Here is a 22,077-nt window from a genome sequence, read left to right on the forward strand (position 1 = left end):
TCAATTAAATAATAATCTTTAATTTAGGCTATTTTAGACTGCATCTTATGGTGATTTCATTTTTCTCTTTAAATTCCTAGACTGCTTCTCAAATACTTGAGCCAAATTAATTTGGAAGAGATAGGGCATGAAAAAATAACACATTAACACAGTTTATATATGTCATGATTCTCTTATAATAATGATCATTTTATAGGATAACTGAAAAGTTTTATAAAGTTAAAACTAAATCTGAGCTATGTGGACAGTAACTGTAAGTTACTTAATATTGGCTCTCAAACATGGTTCATTTTATCCAAGCGAAGTCATTTCCAAAGTCTTGAACATAATGATACCATCGCTGATGCAGTCATAATGACTTCATGACTTAAGAGGGATTGAAACATAATTTGTTATAAACAGGATAACTGTGGGAAATGAAGGTGTACTTCCTGGGGTGCCATGAGGTCAGCCACATGGCTCTTGAGTGCTGTAATTTTGAGAATATCGTGATTTCTAGCTCTTGTCCTTTATCCACATTTAGCCTTACACTTTCCTCCATTTTACCTTACAAAGGACCAAAGTCATCTCATATAGGCCTTAAAATTTAAGCAGTAAGTGAATGAAAGATTTTTTTAGAGTGTCATACGTCCTTCCAAGAATATGTAGAAGCTCAAACATGTTATAACTGTCACGTGCATATGACGTATTATTTTCTTACACATAGTTTTTTTTTTCCTATCTTTAGTTGCATAAGTCTATTGTAATTAGAAGTGATATTTTATTTAAGATTAGTACTTGGCTTTTTGTATTTGATGTTTTCAAATGAACTGATTGTTCTTAAAATCTTTAAAGACATTAAAAAACAATTCACATAATTATTAATTTATGCTATTTGCTATGTAGGGATTAGTTCTTTTAAACTATTCTGTATGTTTCAAAAATGAAAATACAGCAAAAGGAATTTGCCTATTAAAATCCATCTCTTTTATCATTGACAGTAGTAACAGATTGATGCTAAGCCCCTTACTGCAGGTAACTTGACAGGTACAGGATTCACAGGCTCCACACAGGTTGTAGGTAGGATCCAGAACATAGACTTAAACAAAGAAGTATGTTCTTGAGCTGGGATTGTGGCTCAGTGGTAGAGTGCGTGCGAAGCACTGGTTTCAATCTGCAGTACCACATAAAAATAAATAAGTAAAATAAAGGTATTGTGTCCAAATATAACTAAAAAATATATATACATAAAGAAGTGTGTTCTTCTTTTCTTATGGTATTTGGACACAAAACTAATCAGTCTAATTGCACAAGAAAAGAGCAGAGTTTAATCTCAGCTGAAACCCAGCAGCAATGACTAGCCTCCTGTGTTTTAGAATGAGAAGAAGATGCCCTGAGTAGAAAGTTGTCCCGACCTTCCATTATAGCACAAAGTAAAAAGGAGATATATCTATTGTCCAATTCATTCAATTCATGTAATTTATTAAAAGTAGGTACAGCCCAAGCAAATTATCTTGACTGTCCTTAAGGCCCAATGAACTAAATCATGATAAAATCCAACTTTATATGATACTGTCAAACAAGCCACTATTTGTAAGATCTAGAAATGTGACTTAAAACATACTGTATTAAGGGCAGCAGTTTTAACTGAACAAAAACTGCCATGAGAATAAATAACAAAGAACAATCCAGCATTCTCAAATGTCATTCTGTAAGGCTCAGTTAAAATCAATGATTGATCACAGGTACTTGGTGGGAGAAGTTTCTAAACATTTACTTAAAGTATCATTACTCTGATAGGCCATTGGTGGGTGATAATTTGTTCCTACTAACAGAGAGAACTAGAGTTGTTGGTGTTCTGTTGGAGAGGAGGGGAATGTTCCTGGAAGAGTTGGGTTGACTTCAGATCCTCACTGTAGCGGTAGGATTGCAGAAGGAGAACCTCAAAAGGGGGAGGCAATCCACTTCTAAATATTCTCCTTCCATCCCAGAAACACTCCTGGAATAAAGGGGGCAGGGGGAGAAAGCACTAGGAAGCCCTCAGTATCTCAAAAAGGTGGAAGGTGGGAGCTCATCACCCACTGAAATTTGAAAATTGATGCCAGAGCAAGAAAAGAAAATGTAGGGGGCTGGGACTGTTTCAGGCTGTATGCCCTATGGAAGTTTTCAAACCGATTCATTTCTTCCTGACTCTTGCCACCTGGCTTCAGCAGGAAATGTCCCATTGCAAGATAATGGAAAAAAATTTAAAAGCTCTCCTTAGAAAAATTGGGAGGAAAAAGAAAGAAAAAGAGCATATGGAAAATGCAGGTGAAGAACACACTTCTAAGTACAACCCCCAATAGGCCATCTCTTCCTCTGGAGATGGCCCTCATTCTCCTGGAATGTGTGTCTGCTTCCCTAAGTAAATCTTTGTGTCTCTGGAGAAGAAAAAAAAATCACTGCCCTAAATAAATGCAAAGTTCATATACTTCTGTTATCTCAAGAAAATTAAAAATAATATGTTCTTTCTTTTAAAAAGATGCTCAAAGAAGAATTAGGTAAAGACAATCAAATGAGACAAAATGTGAACTGATAGTACTCAAGCAAGACACTGAAGAAGAATTTAAAACTGTACCCAATGAGAAAAGCAAATACTATATGCATACATACAAATGAAAAAAATTAGTGACACCAGGAAATCACACAAATCAAAATGTCAGAGAACAATAAATAATGATTATAGAAAATCTGACACATTGAAGCCAGACTAAAGATATGAACAGAGCTGAACAACAACAGCAACAAAACATGTTTACAAATGACAAAAAAAAACTATCTAAAGTAGATAAAGGCTTGTCTACTCACTGGAAAACACAAATCTTCATTAAAAGCAGAAGATAATGAGAACACTGTGGACATATTAAGGCACAATATGCAAGATTTTTTTTTTTTTGGTTTGAGTGTTTCTAATAAGGGAATGTCCCAACTCATCTCAAACTTCTTCAGAACAGCACAGAACAGAAAACAGCTGCCAGTGTCTGTAAACTGCTGAAGTAACAACATGTGCTTGCTTGATTTGATTACAGCATAAATACGTGCTTCAGCTTCTCTGCAAAGAACTCAGTATGGTGCTGAGAGAGGAAGCCCAGAAACCAGGTGCAAGGTTCCTGCAGTAGTGAAGGGAATATAGGATAGAGGCTAAGACAAGTATAGTAACAGAGGGAAGATCTGAGATATGTATGGGAAGTAGCCACTTTTTGCTGACAAAATGATATATGAGAATTGACAGGGAAATGGCAGGTTTGTCACCATTTGACTCTAGCAGCTGAAGATGATGGTGGCATTTGTTGAGATAAGGAGCATTGAATTAAAAACAGGCTCCGTTCTTTTGATGGTTTAGAATTCATCAGGTACTAAGTTACCAATATTTCTTTGTTGTGATGATCCTTTATTCAATGTTGAATTTTGTGTATCACACATTGGGTGTTCTGGATAAACCAGTGGTTACAGGATACCACATATTTCTCAGATTCCAGAGATTGACCTATTCTTCAGTTGTATTTTCTGACATTTGTTTTTATGGAAGTAAAAGTATTGTGCATGAACATCTATAAAGCATAAAAATAAGAACTCCCATTCAAAAAATACCTTTAACTTGGTGACAAGAAACATTTAAGAAACACATACTATCAAATATGTTAATTATTTCTGTAGTCCTTGGTTCCCACACGTACAGATTAAATAAACCATTTTTATGTGTCTGTGCCACTGCACATATTTTTCCATGTTTGGACATGAACTAAAAATAATATACTATCTAATATTAATTGATATAATAAAATGAGTTTAATCTTTTAAGGCAAGATACTTGGGGAAGTCGGAGAATAAATGAGTTCATGAACTGGAATTATTATTCTTTCACACCATTATTTATAACCTCAATAGACTTATTCTAAAGTGATTGTATAAGGTTTAAGTTTTGAAAGAATTTTGTTCTATAAAATTCTTCCATGTGATTTGAAATAATTCAGCATTCAAAGAAATTTTTAAAATGTGCCTGAATTAAAGAGATAGACAGAAATACATCAGCACAATCTGAGCAGTGGAAAATTAATTAGTAGTTGCTTATGCTAAGGACTTTGAAAATGTGTAAACTTGCATGGTTTGAAGGTCAGAGTCTTGCTTTTTTGTTGTTGTTGATTTTAGAGAAAGCATTGGGTAAGCTTTTACGTCTAACTTCATTATTCTTATATGATTTCTTTGAAATGTCCTTTTTCCTTTCCACTACTAACTTTATCTACATAAAAGAAACTAATTCTGTAGAGCTGCATAGCCCAGGAGACTTCAGAAATAAATGATTTTTTTTTTTTTTTTACTTCTAGGAAAATACTTTTTAGGCAATTATAAAATAAACCCTGTAATGTCAGATTACTTTTTCCTTTGAAAAATTACTGAGTCTACTAAGTATGTAGTCTAAGATTTTATGAGTAGTATTAAGGGATTTATAAGTTTGGCCTCATTTTTCAGCTTATATCATAATATTCTTTCTCTGATTTATCTGCCAGGAAGTTTCTAGGGACATTTTATACCACACTGTAATGAGGGTGGGAATGTAGTACATTTTAAAATAATGAGGTTTAAAATGTTCTGACTTAAACTGTCCAGTATATAAACTTCCTGCCATATATTTCATTCCAGTGGACTTTTGTGTGGATCAGCTATCCTTTAATAAGACACTGAAATTTACTTTAATTTTAGTACCAAAATAGTTTGGACTATTGTAATTAACTTTATAGACACAGCTAAAACTAGGAAAAAATAATAAGGATGCTAAGTTCTTTTGTAGGCTTGAATTCTTTAATTTATACACTAACATGTACCAACTTGTGGGCTTACCAAAAATAATAGAGTAAATCTATAGATACTGACACAGAGACAGACCTACAGCATGTTTTTAATGAAAAAAAAAGTGCAGAACAGCACATATAGTAGGATCTCGTCCTTGTTAAGTATATATACCATTACTCTCATTGGGAGTGTGAACAAAAGTCTAAAAGGACCAACTGCTAAGTGACATCAATGGGTCGTTTCTTTATTTTTTTTCTTTATTTTTAATGTTTTTCTGTACTTTAACATCTAATACAAAATGGATTATTTTGTAATTAAATATACATTAGGAAATCTGTCATATTAGCGTGTTGATTGGAATAGACTATTTGCATAACCTTCCATATTTTATTTATTTTTATGGACAGTGTTTACCATAAAAACATACTGATTTATACTACCATTTCTGACAAAGAAATCAAGGCAAATTTACATAGATACAAATACTCTAAAACAGAAGTCTTACAAATATTTATAATATATTAGCTGTAGTATTTTTGTGCATGCCCTTTATCAGACTGAGAAGTTCCCTTATAGTCATGGTTTACTGAGATTTTTAAAATCATGACTGAGAGTTGAATCATGTCACTTGATTTTGCTACATCTATGAGTTAATCATATGCTCTTTGCCATCTGTTAACGATAATGATCAATGTTTCAAGGTTTAACAAAATCTTAAATTTCAGGAATAAACCTCTCGTGATGATGCTAAAGACTGACTTATTTAGATTTTACAAGGATTTGGGGGCGTCTCTCCCAGGGAGAGATTATTGTATTTTTTTTTCTCATAATGTCTTTGGGTTTGGTGTTAGAGTGATGTGAGTATAATAAAATGGGTCGGGCAATATTCTCTCTTCTTTTTTCTGTAAGAATCTTGTACAATTGGTATTGTTTGTTCCTTAAATGTTTGAAAGAATGCACGAGTGAAACCACTTACACATGAACTTTTCTTTGTGTAAAGATTTTAAAGTGTGAGTTAAATACTTTAATAGATGTACTTACATTCAGAATATCCATTTGTTCTTGAGTGAACCTTGGTATTTGTGCTGTTCAAGGAATTTATAAACTTCATCTTAGTTACTGAATTTCGTGCCATAAGTAGGATGAATTTAGTTTACCCGATTTCTTTTGGGCTTTCTAATCTTTATAGAATTTGTAGCGGTAGTTCATTTCTCATTCTTTGTATTTGTAATTCATTTCTTTTCTTTCTTTTATTCTTTGATCAGTCTTGATAGAGATCTATCAGTTTTACTTATATTTCCAGAAGGCCACACTTCAGAGACATTATTTCCATTGTTTGTTTTGTGTTTTATCATTATTATTTTATTACTTCTATTTACTTTAATTTGCACCTCTTTGTAAATTTATTAATATGAAAACTTTGGTCATTGATTTTAGAAATCTCTTTTTGTAATATAAGCATTTAATGCTATGTATTTACCTCTATGTACCACTTTAGTTATATCCGATAAATTTTGATATGGTGTATTTTAATTTTTGTTTAATTCAAGATATGTTCTGATTTTTCATGTGACTTTGCCTTTAACCCAGATATTATTTCAAAGTATATTGCTAAAAGTCAAATTTGAGGCTATTTCAGATATTTTCCTTTATTAACTTCTAGTTTAACTCTGTTGTGTCTAGAGAACATATTTTGGGTGAGTTTAATCCTGTTTTATATATAACATGTTTTTAATATGGTCTCAGAATGTAGTCTGCCTGGGGAGATAGTCTGATAAGAATATTCTTTGCTCAAGCATAGAGTATTGTATAAATACCATTTTTTACCAGTTGTTTGAAAGTACAGTTCAAGTCTTATATGTCTTTGCTGATTTTTAGTTTACTTGTTCTATTAGTCACTAAGTGGAAAGTAGAAATTTACAGGGTAATTATGGATTTGTCTTTTCCTTTTTAGTTCTATCTGCAAAAGTTCTATTTAGGTATTTAACATTTCCTAATCAGTACACATACATTTAACATTCTTAGTGAATCATGCCCTTGTTTGTTGTGAAGTGTCAATGTTTATCAGTGGTTAAGTTTCTTGTCCTGATAAGCAAAATATTAGATAATCACTTTACTTTCTTTTAAGGACTATTTAATATATCCTTTTCATCTTTTTTACTTTTTAATCTATCAAAGTAGGTTTCTATTAAGCAACAGAGATTTGAGTCCTGATGTTTTAAAATAAATTTTGACAATCTCAGCCTTTTTCATTGTATTATCTGTACCATTTGCATTGCATGTAATTTTTTAATGTTATTGAATTTAAACTTGCATTTTGCTATTTCTTGTCTGTTGGTCCCCTGTTTTGTTCTTTTTGCTTCTATTTAGATTAATTGCATATATGTTTGCACTGAATTTTATCTTCTCAATTGTATTATTTGCTATATCTAATTACTTTTAGTGTTTTTCTACACATATCTTACTGCAGTCTATTTCAAATGCTTTTATGCCATTTTGCTTATAATAATTTCATAATAGTATACCTCCATCTCTCTCCTTAATGCTCCACACTGTTACCATTTCTTTTTACTTCTATATATTTTATAACCTCAAAAATACCTATTATTGTCATCACTTGTAGCAATCAGTTATCTATAAGTTCATTAAAAATAAAAAATACATATTTTATATTTTAGCATATTTCCTATTTTCAGTGCTTTTCACTTTTGATGTAGATTTTAATTTCTATCTTGCTTATATTTGACCTGAAGTATTTCTTATGACATTTCTTAGGAACTTTTAGCTTTCATGTGTCAAAATAATCTTTACTACAACTTCATTGATTCACTAATGATTTTTGCTAAGCAGATGAAATTAATAAACATAATAAAAGATGAAGAAAATAGTTGCAATATATAAAATGGTCAAATATTTAAAATTCTAAATTTTTAAAATTTAAAGTAAGAGGACAATAATCCCAATATAATAGTGCTTAAGATATATAAATAAGCAACTTTCAGATGAGGAGATAAAAAAATTTAATAAGCTACTAATAATAACTAGTAATTGGAGAAACAACTAAAATAATAATATCATCCCTTTACAAATGTTAGCTCAAAGAAAATTATTATACTGGATAGTAATATCATTTGCTGGAAGGATAAAGGAAACACAGGAATTCTCATAAACAGCAGAGGGGTGTAGACTGCTTCAGGCGTTCTGAAGAACCATTGAACCTTCTCCATACTAGATACATCCATATCCTACGATCCAGTAATTCAGCTCTGAGTCTACAGCAGAGTGATTAAGAATCTGTGAGTCTTCAAAGTGCATGGTCAGTTCAGCTTCATAATGAAACAGGAGCCAGTCATGATATTGCTCACTGGTAGCCCAGGAGGATTACAAGGAAGGCTGAAACAGGAGGAACACAAAGCTCAAGGTCAGCCTGGGAAACACAGTGAGACTCTGTCACAAGGAACAAAAACAAAACTAAAACAAAAGAAACAATGGGCACATTCATCTTATAACACATTGAAGTGCTAAGAAGTTAAAGGTGCCCATCACCAGGAGCATGAACACATTAAGATGTTCTGTAACAAATCAAAGCAACAGATTGTCCACATAACAACACAGATGGATCTTGGAAACAAAATCTCCAAAGAAAAATAAAGAAAAAAATAAGACTTATAAAATAATACCATTTACGTAAATTAAACATATGTACATACCTACCCTTGTACCCCATTCTCATAAGAACAATGAATTTATTTTATACACTGAAGAACTATGTATTGATATTCTGAAAACCAGTGGTATCTATATTCAAAATATTTTCTCCCTGCAGACGTTGATGAATGCCAGGCTATTCCAGGAATATGCCAGGGAGGAAACTGCATCAATACAGTGGGCTCTTTTGAATGCAGGTGCCCTGCTGGTCACAAGCAGAGTGAAACGACTCAGAAGTGTGAAGGTGAGTGTCTCCCCTTTGGAGAACAAGCTTTGTTGCTGAATTTGAATCCAAGAAAAAATATGACTTGGAGTTTTGAAGACTGTTGATCTCTTTATTTTAGTATGAATATGTGGGTATAACCTACACTATTTTGGTATTGGGGTTCAATTTGGAAAGAGCCAATGATTTTTTTGCATCTAGTGTGTTATCTCAGCTGCTATGCTGTAATGAGAAAATGGGAGTAATTCAGCCATTTTATTTTTCTTTAATGAAGGTCTTTTACATTCCACTTAAAAAATTTTGCCAAAAATTGAAATTGAGTGAAATTTAGTCCAAGTGAAATATAGCATCATGTGTAAAGTGATGTTAATAGTTGGAACTGTATCATGTATTACAAAATAAAATCTTTTGATGTCTGATATTGATATTGTTTCTTGATTATCCACCAAATTAAAAAATATAATTAACTCAGGAAGGACTTGGAAATTACTACCTATGAAAGACTAGCTTGTTCAAATAGATATAAATTAATAATTTTCTGGAATACTAAATATGGATTAGGATATCAAAAGGTAAGTTCTACCAGATTCTTCAAGTAAAATAAATTTATTTGCTTGTTATATTTGGATATTTAGAATAGTTTTGATGCTTTAAGTAGTATCAAAAGTACTTTTCAGTTATTATATTTGCTAAATCAATTTACTTCTTTTAAGTTAGTTTTCTGAAGACAAACTGAAGTATATCCTTGTTTTCTTGAGTCATAAGTACTCTGGTGAACTCAAATATTTTATTTGTTGTTTCTAAAAGGCAGTATTTGGGGTTATTTTTTGTATCTTAGTTATAGAGTTCTGCCCATCTCTATGGATTTAAAAAAAAAGGAGGGGGAAGGCAAAATCTAGAGTTTAATCATACAAGGTAACAGGAGAGTGAACTATATCATTAGAGAGAGAGTTGTGAGGGGGTCATACACATGCTATTGCTTCAATACTAGGAGTCATAATCCCATAGACCCATGGGTTATGTTTCATCCTGTATATTCCAAATGTTCCATTTCATTTTTTGTCAGCTCCAAATTGATATTTATAGTTGTATACATTTTATATCATTACAAGTTAATTTCATGTTTCACATTAAAAAAGTGATAAAAATGTAGTTGATCAAATAAATTCTCTCTGAAACTTTTTGCAAGAATGCCCAAATTGTTCTACCCCAATATAGTGTTGATCACTAAGGTCCATCTATAATTGAAAGTTTAAGAAAAATACTTGAAAGATGGGGAAATGATGTGAATTACCTGAAGTAGCACAAGAATTGGACCAGAAATTTAGGGATCTGCAGAAAATGTGCTGCTGTTTCCTTGCTTTTCCTTGCTATGTTTTCTTCCTCTCTTGGCTTTTTTGGGGTTGATTTTGTTGCTCAACTGTTATTACTCCCCTTCACTTTTTATTTCTGAATAACCTCCAAACTAGATCCAAGGGTTGTGTATTTAGGAACAAAAACAGTACTTGATCATAGGCGAGAAGGCACAGCCACTGACTGAATAGTGGTTGTGGCATTTCCATTATACGTCAAACAATGAATTTCTTCTTAGTTGAAAATGGAATAAGCCTTTTCTACATGACATTTCATCAAAACTACATTCGGAGCCAAGCCAGAGTTTGGAGAAAGACAGTGCAACTCTTTATTTGCACTTGTCCATATTCTTCAGGTATGGGGGCTATTGATGTAATATAGGCACCACCCAGAGCCCTGGATCCAGTCATGTCTTTCCTTACTTCCTGCCCAGGCAGCCAAATCCATTTAACCATTGCCCAGAAAGAATTATGTGACTTAATAGTCGGAATTTTCAGGGAATAGCAGAATTGGGAAAAGTGGTGATTAGAATTTGAAATAAAAAGGTTATGTGAAGGCTTTATTTGTATATAAGTCATATTTATTTAGATATATCTTAAAAAATGGTTATTATCAACTTTCTTTGTATACCTTTGTTCTTTTCTATAAAAGAGTAAATGATATTTATGTATGAAATTACATAATGTAATCTGTTTCTATACTTGGTGACAGCTTTTAAATTGTAGTCAGTTTATGCACAGTTTGGTGACAGTGTAAAATTGTTGCCATAAATTTAAAGTTAATGTTGGGTGCAGCAGTGCACACCTGAAATCCCTGTGATTCAGGAGGCTGAGGTACAAGGATTATAAATTCAAGGCCAGCCTGGGCAACTTAATGAGACCCTCAGCAATTTAGACTCTGTCTCAAAATAAAAAAATAAAAGGGACTAAAAGTGTAACTCAATAGTAGAGCACCCAAGGATCAATCACCAGCACCAAAATAAATAAATTTAAAATGTAATGCTTGCTCTGAATAAAAATATAACTGTAGCAATGACTTTTGACTGTCAAAGGGTAAGGCATTTTAATTTCTTATGTGAATTATGATGTGAATACAAAATATACTATTACTGGGAGAGTCATTTTTAAATGATGCCTGTTCTATTTTTACTAGATTATATTTCATATTTTGTTCACACAGCAATGAAATTCTCTAAAGAAGACATTTTTAGTCTTTAAATTAGTGTATCTGTTCAAATCTAAAAAGGAAAGTCTAGCATTTGGGATCTGAATAACAAGGAAAATGATATTCTTAATAAGAAACTGCAAATTAGTTCATTAATTTTTCCCATTTTTTATTAGTACACAATAGTTATACGTAATATTTGGGTTCATTTGGATATAATTATACAACTATGGAATATTATTTGCTCCAATTCAGTCTCTAGCACTTCCCATTTTCCTCCCCTCCTCCCTATCCTGTTCCCTTTCCTCTATTCTACTGGTCTTTCCTCTCTGTATTTATAGTTCTTTAACAGTTATGTTATTGATATCTCATGTGTTCTTGTTTGTTGACTCTTTCACTCCAATTCACTTGAATAAGATCCTCGAGGAAATGGACTGTCTCATTGAGTGTCATATCCCAGTACCTTCAACAGTGTGCAGTATATAGCATACAGGAGACACTTCACAAATATATGCTGATGAATTGGGAATAGCATGTAAATAAGTTAATTTATTTGTCTTGGGCAGAATATCCAAAAGGATATCCTGTCTTGGAAAGCAAAATGTGGGCTCAGGATTAAAATTGTATTTGGAAAGAGAATAGTGGCCTTCAGCAAGGGAATTTTTCCTTCAGCTGACAATTGTTTCATTATCTTAATAATTTTATTTTGCTCTGGCTGCCATTGAGAGACCAAGAGCATAAATGTGAAATGCAGTTTTGTGTTTTTAGATCTTCTTGTCATTGTTCTTTTTGGTCCCGTGTAGACACTAATTATTTCTAAGAGAACTGTCTCCTGCTTGTTGATTGGAGTGACTTCTTAACTGAAATCTTATGGTGAAAGGCTTGGTATGATGAAAATTTGTATCAGCATATATTGTGTATTTTAAAGTTTTAAGAAATGGTATGGGTGGCATTCATCTCCTAATTTAATGTTTGAAACATATAGGTTGATACCTGTTATGTGGCTTTAATGTATTCTGTATCACTGATCTGGTAGATTCTCCCATAAAACTGTTTCCCTCCATGGTCAGGTAAAGACTACTGTGCAAGCTGTAAATTTGAGACCAAAGCTGAAAGGAGTATACGCACCCCCCACCTTTCTTTATGTGTGTGTGTGAAGGAAAATCTGGGGGTCCCCCCTTCACTCAGAGGCCCAAATTCCATGAATCCTCTCATGATACCCACTAAAATCATGTCTTATATCTCTTGGGCCAGTTTGGTTCCGATAACCTCATTTCCTAATTCTGTCATAACAGTAGGAAAAATGATTCTTGGTGGAATCAACCATGTCTTCACATCCAGAAAGAAGGTTACCTTACTTAGATATGTATTAATCTAAATATTCACTTAATCTAAATGAAGAAGAGAAGAAAAAACACATCAAAACGAAATGAAACAATACTTCTAAAGACTGTCCTGCATTATTCTCTTTGAAAATAAAATCTGTTAATTTCAAGTTCGGTCCACATGGATAAAGCACAGGTATGTGCTGATGTCCTTCAGGATCCCTTTTTCCAGACTGTATCTTCTTTGACATTCCTTAAGCTAATTTTTCTTTCCTGGCTTATATGAGAGCCTCAAGGTATTAGAAAATCTCCCTTCAGTGGCTCTTAGTGTGTCAGATGGTTGTTTTAAATTTATTCTGAAGAGTCTTGAGCTTTGTTCTCCCAACACAGCATTTTGTTGTTCGAGATTTGTGACAAGTGCATTTGTTTGTTTATGTTCATGAAGCTCATAGAACTTGTTGGCAGAGTCTCTTTTGCTGCAGTTGCAACTCTGCCCTCTACCTGATTGAGGCACTCCTATCTAGCTGGTTCAAGCCTCCTACATAGCTGGTTTAAGCCATTCTGCCTAGCTGGTTTAAGCCTCCTACTGAGCTAGTTTCCATAGAGCCTTTGGGAGATTAGCCCAGGAGAACCAATTCTTTAAAAAGTTGAACCTTTCTTTCTGAAGTGTGCTCTGCTGCCTCTCTGGCTGATGTATTGGATATTCACTAAATAGATTTTTGTCATATTTTCTGTTCATTACAATGAAAATTTATTCTGTACCTCTGTGCTAAAGTAGTCCATTCTGTGTAACTTTAGAATTTAGTTACAGGTTTAAGAAAATGAAAGTAAGGGTAAGGAAATAGAAACTGACCTAATTCCATCTTTGTTTGCAGTAAGGAATCAATAGCAATAATCTAAAAAAATGGTTTCAGAGTAGCCAAGTGTACTCTTACCACTCCTATGAAAAGATACAGCAGCGCTTAAAAAAAAAATTAGGAAACTAGCCATTCTAGATGCTAAAACATCTTTAAAAGCAAAATATTTTAATTACTATGGTACTAACATGTAAATAGCACAAAGGCACACAGTAGAAATAACAGTAAAAGAATGTAAATATGTGGTATTTAAATAAATAAGGGAAAAGAGTATGAAATGAGTGATAACATAATTATACAACCATGGATGACTAGATGGCTTTTTTTTTGGTTGTTATTTGTTTTGTTTTGTTTTTGTTTTTGGTGATGGGGATTGAACCCAGGGTATTCAACCACTGAGTTACATTCTTAATTGTTTTTATTTTTGAGACAGGGTCTCACTAAATTGCTTAGAGTCTCACTAAACTGCTAAGACTGTCCTTGAACTTTGGATCCTCCTGCCTCAGCTTCCCAAGTTGCTGGGACTAAAGGCATGCACCTGTCTCTAGATGGTTTTTTAAAATTATTTATTTATTCTAATTTGTTATATATGACAGCAGAATGTAATTCATTTCATATTACACATATAGAGCACAATTTTTCAAGTCTCTGGTTGTACACAAAGTATTTTCACACCATTCGTGTCTTCACACATGTACTGAGGGTAATGATGTCTAACTCATTCCATGTCTTTCTTAACCCCATGCTTCCTCCCTTCTGCTCCCTCCCCTTTCCCCTATCTAAAGTTCCTCCATTCCTCCCATACTCCCACCCCACATCACCATTATGAGTCAGCATCCTCATATCAAAGAAAACATTTGGCCTTTGGTTTTGTGGGATTGGCTTACTTCATTAGCATTATATTCTCCAAGTCTATCCATTTACCTGCAAATGCCATGATTTTATTTTCTTTTAATGCTGAGTAGTATTTCACTGTAAATATACCGAAGTTTCCCTATCCATTCATCTACTGAAGGGCATCTGGGTTGGTTCCACAATTTAGCTATTGTGAATTGTGCTGTTACAAACATTGATGTGGTTGTGTCCCTGTAGTATGCTGTTTTTAAGTCGTTTGGGTATAAACTAAGGAGTGGTTATAGCTGGGTCAAATGGTGGTTTCATTCCAAGTTTTCCAAGAAATCTCCATATTGTTTTCCATATTGGCTGCATCAATTTGCAGTCCCACCCAGCAATGTATGAGTGTACCTTTTTCCCTACATCCTTGCCAACACTTATCATTGTTTATATTCTTGATAGCTACCATTCTGACTGGAATGAGATGAATCTTATGGAAGTTTTGAATTTCATTTCTCTAATTGCTAGAGATGTTGAACATTTTTTCATATATTTGTTGATTGATTGTATATCCTCTTTTAAAAACTGTCTTGGCCCATTTATTAATTGGGTTATTTGTTTTTTTTGGTGTTAAGGTTTTTGAGTACTTTATATATCCTAGAGATTAGTGCTCTATCTGATACGTTTGTGGTAAAGATTTGCTTCCATTCTGTAGGCTCACTGTTCATTTCACTGATTGTTTCTTTTGCTGAGAAGAAGTTTTTTAGTTTGAATCCAATCCATTTATTGATTTTTTTATTTTAATTCTTGTGCTATAGGAGTCTTATTAAGGAAATTGGGACCTCATCTGATATGATGGAGATTTGGTCCTACTTTTTATTCCTTTCATTTAATTTCTAGGTCCTTGATCCACTTTGAGTTGAGTTTTATGCATTATAAATTAAACCTCAAAATGAGGTTTAATTTCATTTTGTTACATATGGATTTCCAATTTTCCAAGCACCATTTGTTGAAGAGGCTGTCTTTTCTCCAATATATGTTTTTGGTGCCCATCTAAAGGGAGAAAAATTGAAAGCATTTTCTCTAGATGTTGTTTTTCAAAATACTAATTTCGTCTTTCTGTTAGCTTCAGCTGCTGCTGGCTGTCCCTCTGGAGTCTCCATCACTCCACCCTGATGGTCTCTCCTTCTTAGATGTGACATTTCCATTTAGGAGACACAACTGTTAGTAAGCCCCACCCAATTGTTTTATAGAGGTCTACTCTAGATGTGTTTTTTAAATTTGGATCTATATGTCACATGTTATATCAAAATAAATTTTAAATGAATCAAAGATATAAACATCAATTTAAAAAGTGATGTTAAAAGTAATAATGAAAATATTTATATGGTCCTAGATCTGAGAAAGCATACCTTAATGTTTTGCTGACCTAAAAGCTATGGAGTGGAATGGATTTGTAAGTTCAACTCTATAAAATAAATTCTGTGGTAATAAAAGAAAAAAAAAACAAGCACTACTAGGAAGGACAAAAAACATAATGAACTTGGATAAATATTTGCAGCCCCTAACACAAATCAGGACAGATATTTCATATGTGAAGAAATTCTACAAATTGGGCTGGGATTGTGGCTCAGCGGTAGAGTGCTCGCCTAGCACGGGCGGACCCAAGTTCCATCCTCAGCACCACATAAAACTAAAGGCATTGTGTTGTGTCCATCTACACCTAAAAAAAAAAAAAAAAAAAAAAAAAAATTTAAATCTACAAATCAATAAGAAAATATCTAATAAAAATAATCAAGGATGTAAAGTGACAACATTGACAACAAGGGAAATACCAGGGACTACTGAATATACTAAAGCATGTTTATCCTACATACAACAAGAAGTATAAAAACATAATTGAGATCTCTTTCTTTACCTCTGATAAACATAAAAATTCTAATGACAAACTATTGGTAAGGGTTTGAACAATAGGCAATATAAAAATGTGTTAGGAATATAATTTTATTTTATCTATCAAAATTACAAATATAAATGCCATTTAATTTATTAATTGTAATTCTGGGAGTGCATCCTGCTCACACTAAATTAATAAATGATGGACTTAATAAGATTATTCCTTTGGTCCTTTTTGTTGTTGTAATAGCAAAATACAGTGAATAACATATATAGAATAATAGACTGTACTGTGATTAAATTACAAAACATGTACACAGTGGGAAACTGTTCATCCTTTTAAAAAGATTGTGGAGATCTTATGTATTTCTATAAAAGCATGTTTGAGATATAACTTGACAAAAGTAAGTTGTAAGACATTTTTATAAAAAGATAAAAGCGTGTATGTTTTCTTGTTTATATTTGTTCATTTATGCATAGAATTTTTTTGTAAAAAACACTAGAAAATCTGTCATTTGGTACCATGGAAGGTGGAAAATGGTTGACTAGGACTTTCTCACTGAAAGCCCCAGCCTAATTTTCTTACTTTGTATCCTGCAAATACATTACCAAATCAAAAAAATGAAAAACAATGACTTGTAGTCAGATGAATGGATAGTAAAAATTCTTTGCATTAAAGAATGTGATTTTTATGATGTAAAGAATCATTTTTATGATAGACAGCAAAGTATTAAGTAATTTTAGAAATTTAGTGCAAATTCATTGGAAGTTTGTATTGAATCCAAAATGGAAATTGGATAATATGTCAGGATACACTCTACTATCATGTATAGCTAAGTAAATAAGTAAATAAATAAATAGAAATACCAAAAAGAAAAAAAAAATTGGAAGCATTTCGACCTCTGTAAACCAATTGGGCAAGGCTTAGTAACAGTTGTATCATATAGCTGACTTTTAGATGCCCCCTCTGTGTCTCCTAAATGGAACTGTCACATCTAAGAAGGAAAGACCAGCAGGGTGGAGTGATGGAGACTCCAGAGGGACAGCCAGCAGCAGCCGGAGCTGACAGAAAAGCAAAATGAGCATTTATCACTTTCTAGCATACTTATCAGAAATTTCCAATCTAAACATTTTTAGTTTCTTCCCACAAATGACTTCCACTATTGAAACACATGTGTTAAGTAACTTAGACACCACCTGGACAGTTCTAGTCAACCGACAGCAATATTTCATGGGGAGTTCTAAAATAACATCATTCCTTTAATTTCAACCTAAACAAAATGGAAAGTTGCACACATAGTTTCCTGTGGAAGCCTAGAGGAGAAAGAGTTCTTTATATGAGGCACGGTGGGTAATATCACCAATATGACCATGAAGTCTTTGAAAAAATACATATTAAAAAAAATCATTCAACAAAAAGAAAAAGGAAGGCTTTGATCTAGGTCAGGAATTAAAACTTGAAACATCCAGATCACATTTTAACTTTCTTTTTGTACAAATTAATTTTTTTATAGTTTTAACCTATAAGAGAAAATTTGTAGAGAGAAGTGACAATTTAAGTTTATATAGTTCAGAAAGTATGACAGGGAAGAGAGCAGTGTGTCCACAGCCCCAGTGGGATGCTCATCAGGACTGGTGCTCAGCTACACCCTTTAGAGCTGTCATTGTCAGCAGCTGCACCTTCAGAGGAGGCACAAGAAAGGTGATTTCTGCCTGAGGTTTTCATGCATATTAGATACGATAAAACATTTAACACTTCGTGTATTTGTTAGACAAAGATGCCACAGAAAAAAAATTGAAAGTTCTTACAGATAATTTCAATAAGGAAAAGTAGTTTCCAAGTTATAATTTTTTAAAGAACTAACAAAAAATTGAATAACAAGATTTACCTGCCGGAGAGCCTATTTTGATAAAAGCATCAACAGGCAATGACAAATTATCCATCATATGTTGATGAGGGGAAGTAGAACTAGGAATTTTAGATTATTCATTAATTCCTGACTGGTCTCAGCCTGTCTTGACTCCTTCTGCCCCAGTTCCACACAAATTATATAGCAAGGGACTTTTGAGACCCAGAGGACTTGATTCATTTAGCATAAGACAGTGGTCAGGAAATTGCACTTTACTAGATTCAGGGAAATTTTCCCAAATGTTGGGAGCCAGTGTTGTTTCCCCAGTGCCATTGTATGTTTAAATCCCTTTAAAAAAAATACGAAAGAAAAAAGCATGGTAAAGTAATTCACATGATTCTTGCAATTCAGTTTCTGCTGAAAGTCATCGGAAAAATTGAGAGTCTCCAAAACACCTTTCTCAGAGAAATAGAACTAGGTGTGTTAATGATAGAAAAACTTATTCCAGCCTGGAATGAAAGGATCAGATGACCATTTTGAACTTTGCTATTAAGGGAAGAATAAGATATGAACTTAAATGTTTCTCCACTATTTACTGATGAATGGCTTTATTTTGCTGGCTACATAATTGTTCACTAAATTTTAATTTTGCTTGCCAAATAATTGCTGTTTCATAGTGAAAATGAAAAAAAAAACTAGTACAGGCCATATAAAATAACAAAATGAATTGCTGATATCTGTGTGTATACTTTACATATGTAGTTTTTGTAGTATTGATATATTTAAATATATAAATATGTATCTAGAAAGACAAGACAGATACATATGTAGATACATATTGTATATGTGTTGTGTGTGTGTGTGTACACATGTATATATGTATATCTTTAACTTTTCTTGACTACAAAATAAAAGAAAGAGAGGGAAAAGAGAAAAGAGAGATGGGAGGGGCTGTCTCACAAATTACCATGGCTCACTGCCTGAAGGAAATTAGTCTGCTCTGCTCTAAAGAAATATCCTGCTATAGTCAAGTAAAAATGTAACAAAACTGGAAATATAATACCTTGATCCAGGATTGCATTTCTTGCAAGTATGGTCACCTACAGCCTTACATATGCTTAATTCACTACTAGGCATTGAGAATTCTGTGAAGGTCTGTGGGCTGCTGATTTACTCTGAAGCAGCCTTTGGAGTATGGTAGGGACCTGTATGGCTGTCTTAAGTACAGAAGACATCTATTTTAAATAACCCTTATTTCAGATAATAAAAAATTTAGATAAATTAGTTTCATTATAGTAAGTTTTTAAAATGTCATATAGATGCTAATTAAATGAGTTACTGTGTTTTTATATAAGCTTCAGTTATCCTAGAGGGCTGTGGTTTCATATTTTATACGTTAACATGTCTTTTTTGGTTTAATTATGAAAACTATCCAAGGATTATTTTTCCCTAGCATCTAGTAATAGCAAATATAGGACAAATGAAAGGCTGAGCTGTAGCTTTGTCTAGCGTGGCTGAAATTCTGGTGAGTGGCAGAGGAGAATTGGGGCACTATTTACCAATATGCTGTTATATTAAGTTTGATGTGACTTAATTTAACTAGTTATAGCTCATGCTAATCTGAAGCACAAACATATTTTTCAGCTATAGTCTCATCTTCTGAATTCTTAGAAATGCTAAGAATTGTGATTACATGTGATTACAAATGTAACTATAATTCCCCTCTCCTGCTTGGGCTTCAATACCTTGAAAGTTCTGTCACACAGAAGTGAAACAACTTTTCATTGTATTCTCATCTGTTTTAAAAATCGCAGTAAAATTTTGTTTATATCTAAGTCATTATTATGTGGTAGTTACAAGAAGTCTTATGAAAGAAAAGACCATAAACTGGTATATCCTTCAGTGTTTTAGTTTCACCTAAGATTTGCACAAGGATATATATCCCTTTTCCAGTCCTCTATTGGAGCAAGTAGGCTTCCTTTTAGAACATTATTTTCTAGGTGACATCTGAATTCACCCAAGTGCTGAGCTCTAGGTTTCATTTCTTGAAAGTGAAATGAATTCTCAGAATCCTTGTGAGCACCTTAAGTGCGGAGCCCCTCTAGATCTGAACCAGATAGTAAGCATTTTTGGCTTTCTACATTGTCTTTATCACAGATCGGCTCTGCCACTGTATTCCAGCACCCACCATAGACAATACGTGAACAAATGAGCGAGGACGCATTCCAGTAAAGCTTCTAAGAAAAAGGCAGTGGGCTCATGGTTTTCCCTATTCTTATCCTATATTTTCAGTGGTCTCACCTCAGTCTAATCCTACTGCAGTTTTCCTAGTAACTGGATTTTAGTTGATCCATGGGCAAATAATTTTCAGTAGTTTATAATCCATTCAAATGTTTTAAGGAAAAAAAAAACTAGTGTATCAAAACTGTGCATGTGTGTCTTTCCTGAAAATATTATTGATTAGAACAAAATTTACATTAAAATAAAACAATGAATATATATAGAGAAGTATATTAAGTAAAAAGTAATATAGATGTTTCAAGAATTTAGCCACAAGTAGGGAGGTATGACTGGATTTTAAGAAATGACATTGTAAAATTTACTATTACTTGTCATTATTATTATTAGATAGCTACTCAACTTCTAAAAATAAGTGTTGCCAAATAGGACCTCAAGATTCCTATTAAGTTTGCTAGAGAGCTCCAAAGACAAAGGAATTGTTTGTGAATATCATAATAAATTGAGCTTTATTAGTCTTTTTAGGTCTTTCTTTCTTATCTTCATTTGTTACTTCTATTCTTTCTATTTGTATTATTGCTCCTTCTATTTCGTTTATTTGTTTCTTTACGTGGTGCTGAGGATCGAACCCAGTGCCTCACACATGCTAGGAGAACGCTCTACCACTGAGTCACAACCCTGTCCCTATTATTGCTTTTTCTAATCTTCTCTACCACCATCTAGACTTCCATTGGAACCCTAGTCATTCTTGAATTCAGAAGACAGGAAACTCTCTCAACAACATTAATATAGTTCCAGGCTGTTCTACTTTTGTGTGTCTATCTGTATACTGTGTGGGGCAGAAGTCAACGAGGCACTTAAAGAAAAAAGAAGTTCATGCTATCACAATTAGTATTGTATTCTTAAAATATAATTTTACAAGAGAAACAAAAATATAACAACTTCTTTCTGAAACTACCACTCTAGGCTTAGAAATAAACAAATTCAGTTTTAAACATAGACAAGAAAGTGCTTTAAAATCAATGTTATGTTTAATAGGTGAACATAATACATGATAAAGAAGTTAGCTGATTATAACAAATAAGACTCACTTTTAAAAATGAAATAGTAAATGTACTATGATAAAACATAAGAATATTTTTGTATTAAAAATCCAGAATTCATGAAGAAAATAATTGATATATTTAACTACATAAAAATCTGAAAATGCTGCATGTGGTGGCACACTCCTGTAATCTCAGTGATTTGCAAGACTGAGGGAGGAGGATCCCAGATTTGAGGCCAGCCTCAGCAAATTAGTGAGGCCCGCCCTACACTATTTAGCAAGACCCTGTCTCAAAATAAAAAATGAAAAACAAAGCAGAGGGCTTGCGATGTGGCTCTGTGGTAATGCACCCCTGGGTTTCAATACCCAGTACCAAAAAGGAAAAAAAAGGAGAGAAATAGAGAGGAAGAAGGAGAAGAAGAGGAAAAAAGAAGGAAAGAAAATGAAAGAAAAAAATTAAAAAAAAGAAAACCACTTTTACATGGCAAAGATATCAAAAGGAATATCAAAAGAAAAATGGGAAAAAGCAAAAAATATTTGCAATGCATATTAAAGACAAAAGGATAAAATAAGGAACCCTTAGAAATATTTTTTTTAAAAGGCTAACAGTAGAAAAACAACGAAAATGTCTTAATAGGTAATTCAAAGAAAAGGAGTTTTTTGAAAAAGAAATGCTCAAATGGTATTTGGGAATAAATATGATAGGTTGCTTTCTTGTTTTATTTCATTTTTAAGCATGACAGATTTGAAGTCCTTAAAGATGTTTTGCAATACA

At 33.0% G+C, this 22,077-nt stretch overlaps 1 protein-coding gene across 1 annotated transcript in view; it reads left to right on the forward strand.

Annotated features, from left to right (window-relative positions):
• Fbn2 (fibrillin 2) overlaps positions 1-22,077 on the forward strand; it is a 232,106-nt gene that overhangs the window by 73,207 nt on the left and 136,822 nt on the right. The window contains exon 10 of the mRNA XM_015500761.2: positions 8,636-8,761. Coding sequence (XP_015356247.2) covers positions 8,636-8,761 — 126 coding nt within the window. The remainder of the gene's footprint in view (positions 1-8,635; positions 8,762-22,077) is intronic.

This window comes from Marmota marmota, unplaced genomic scaffold, assembly GCF_001458135.2.
Source record: "Marmota marmota marmota unplaced genomic scaffold, marMar, whole genome shotgun sequence".
NCBI lineage: Eukaryota > Metazoa > Chordata > Mammalia > Rodentia > Sciuridae > Marmota > Marmota marmota.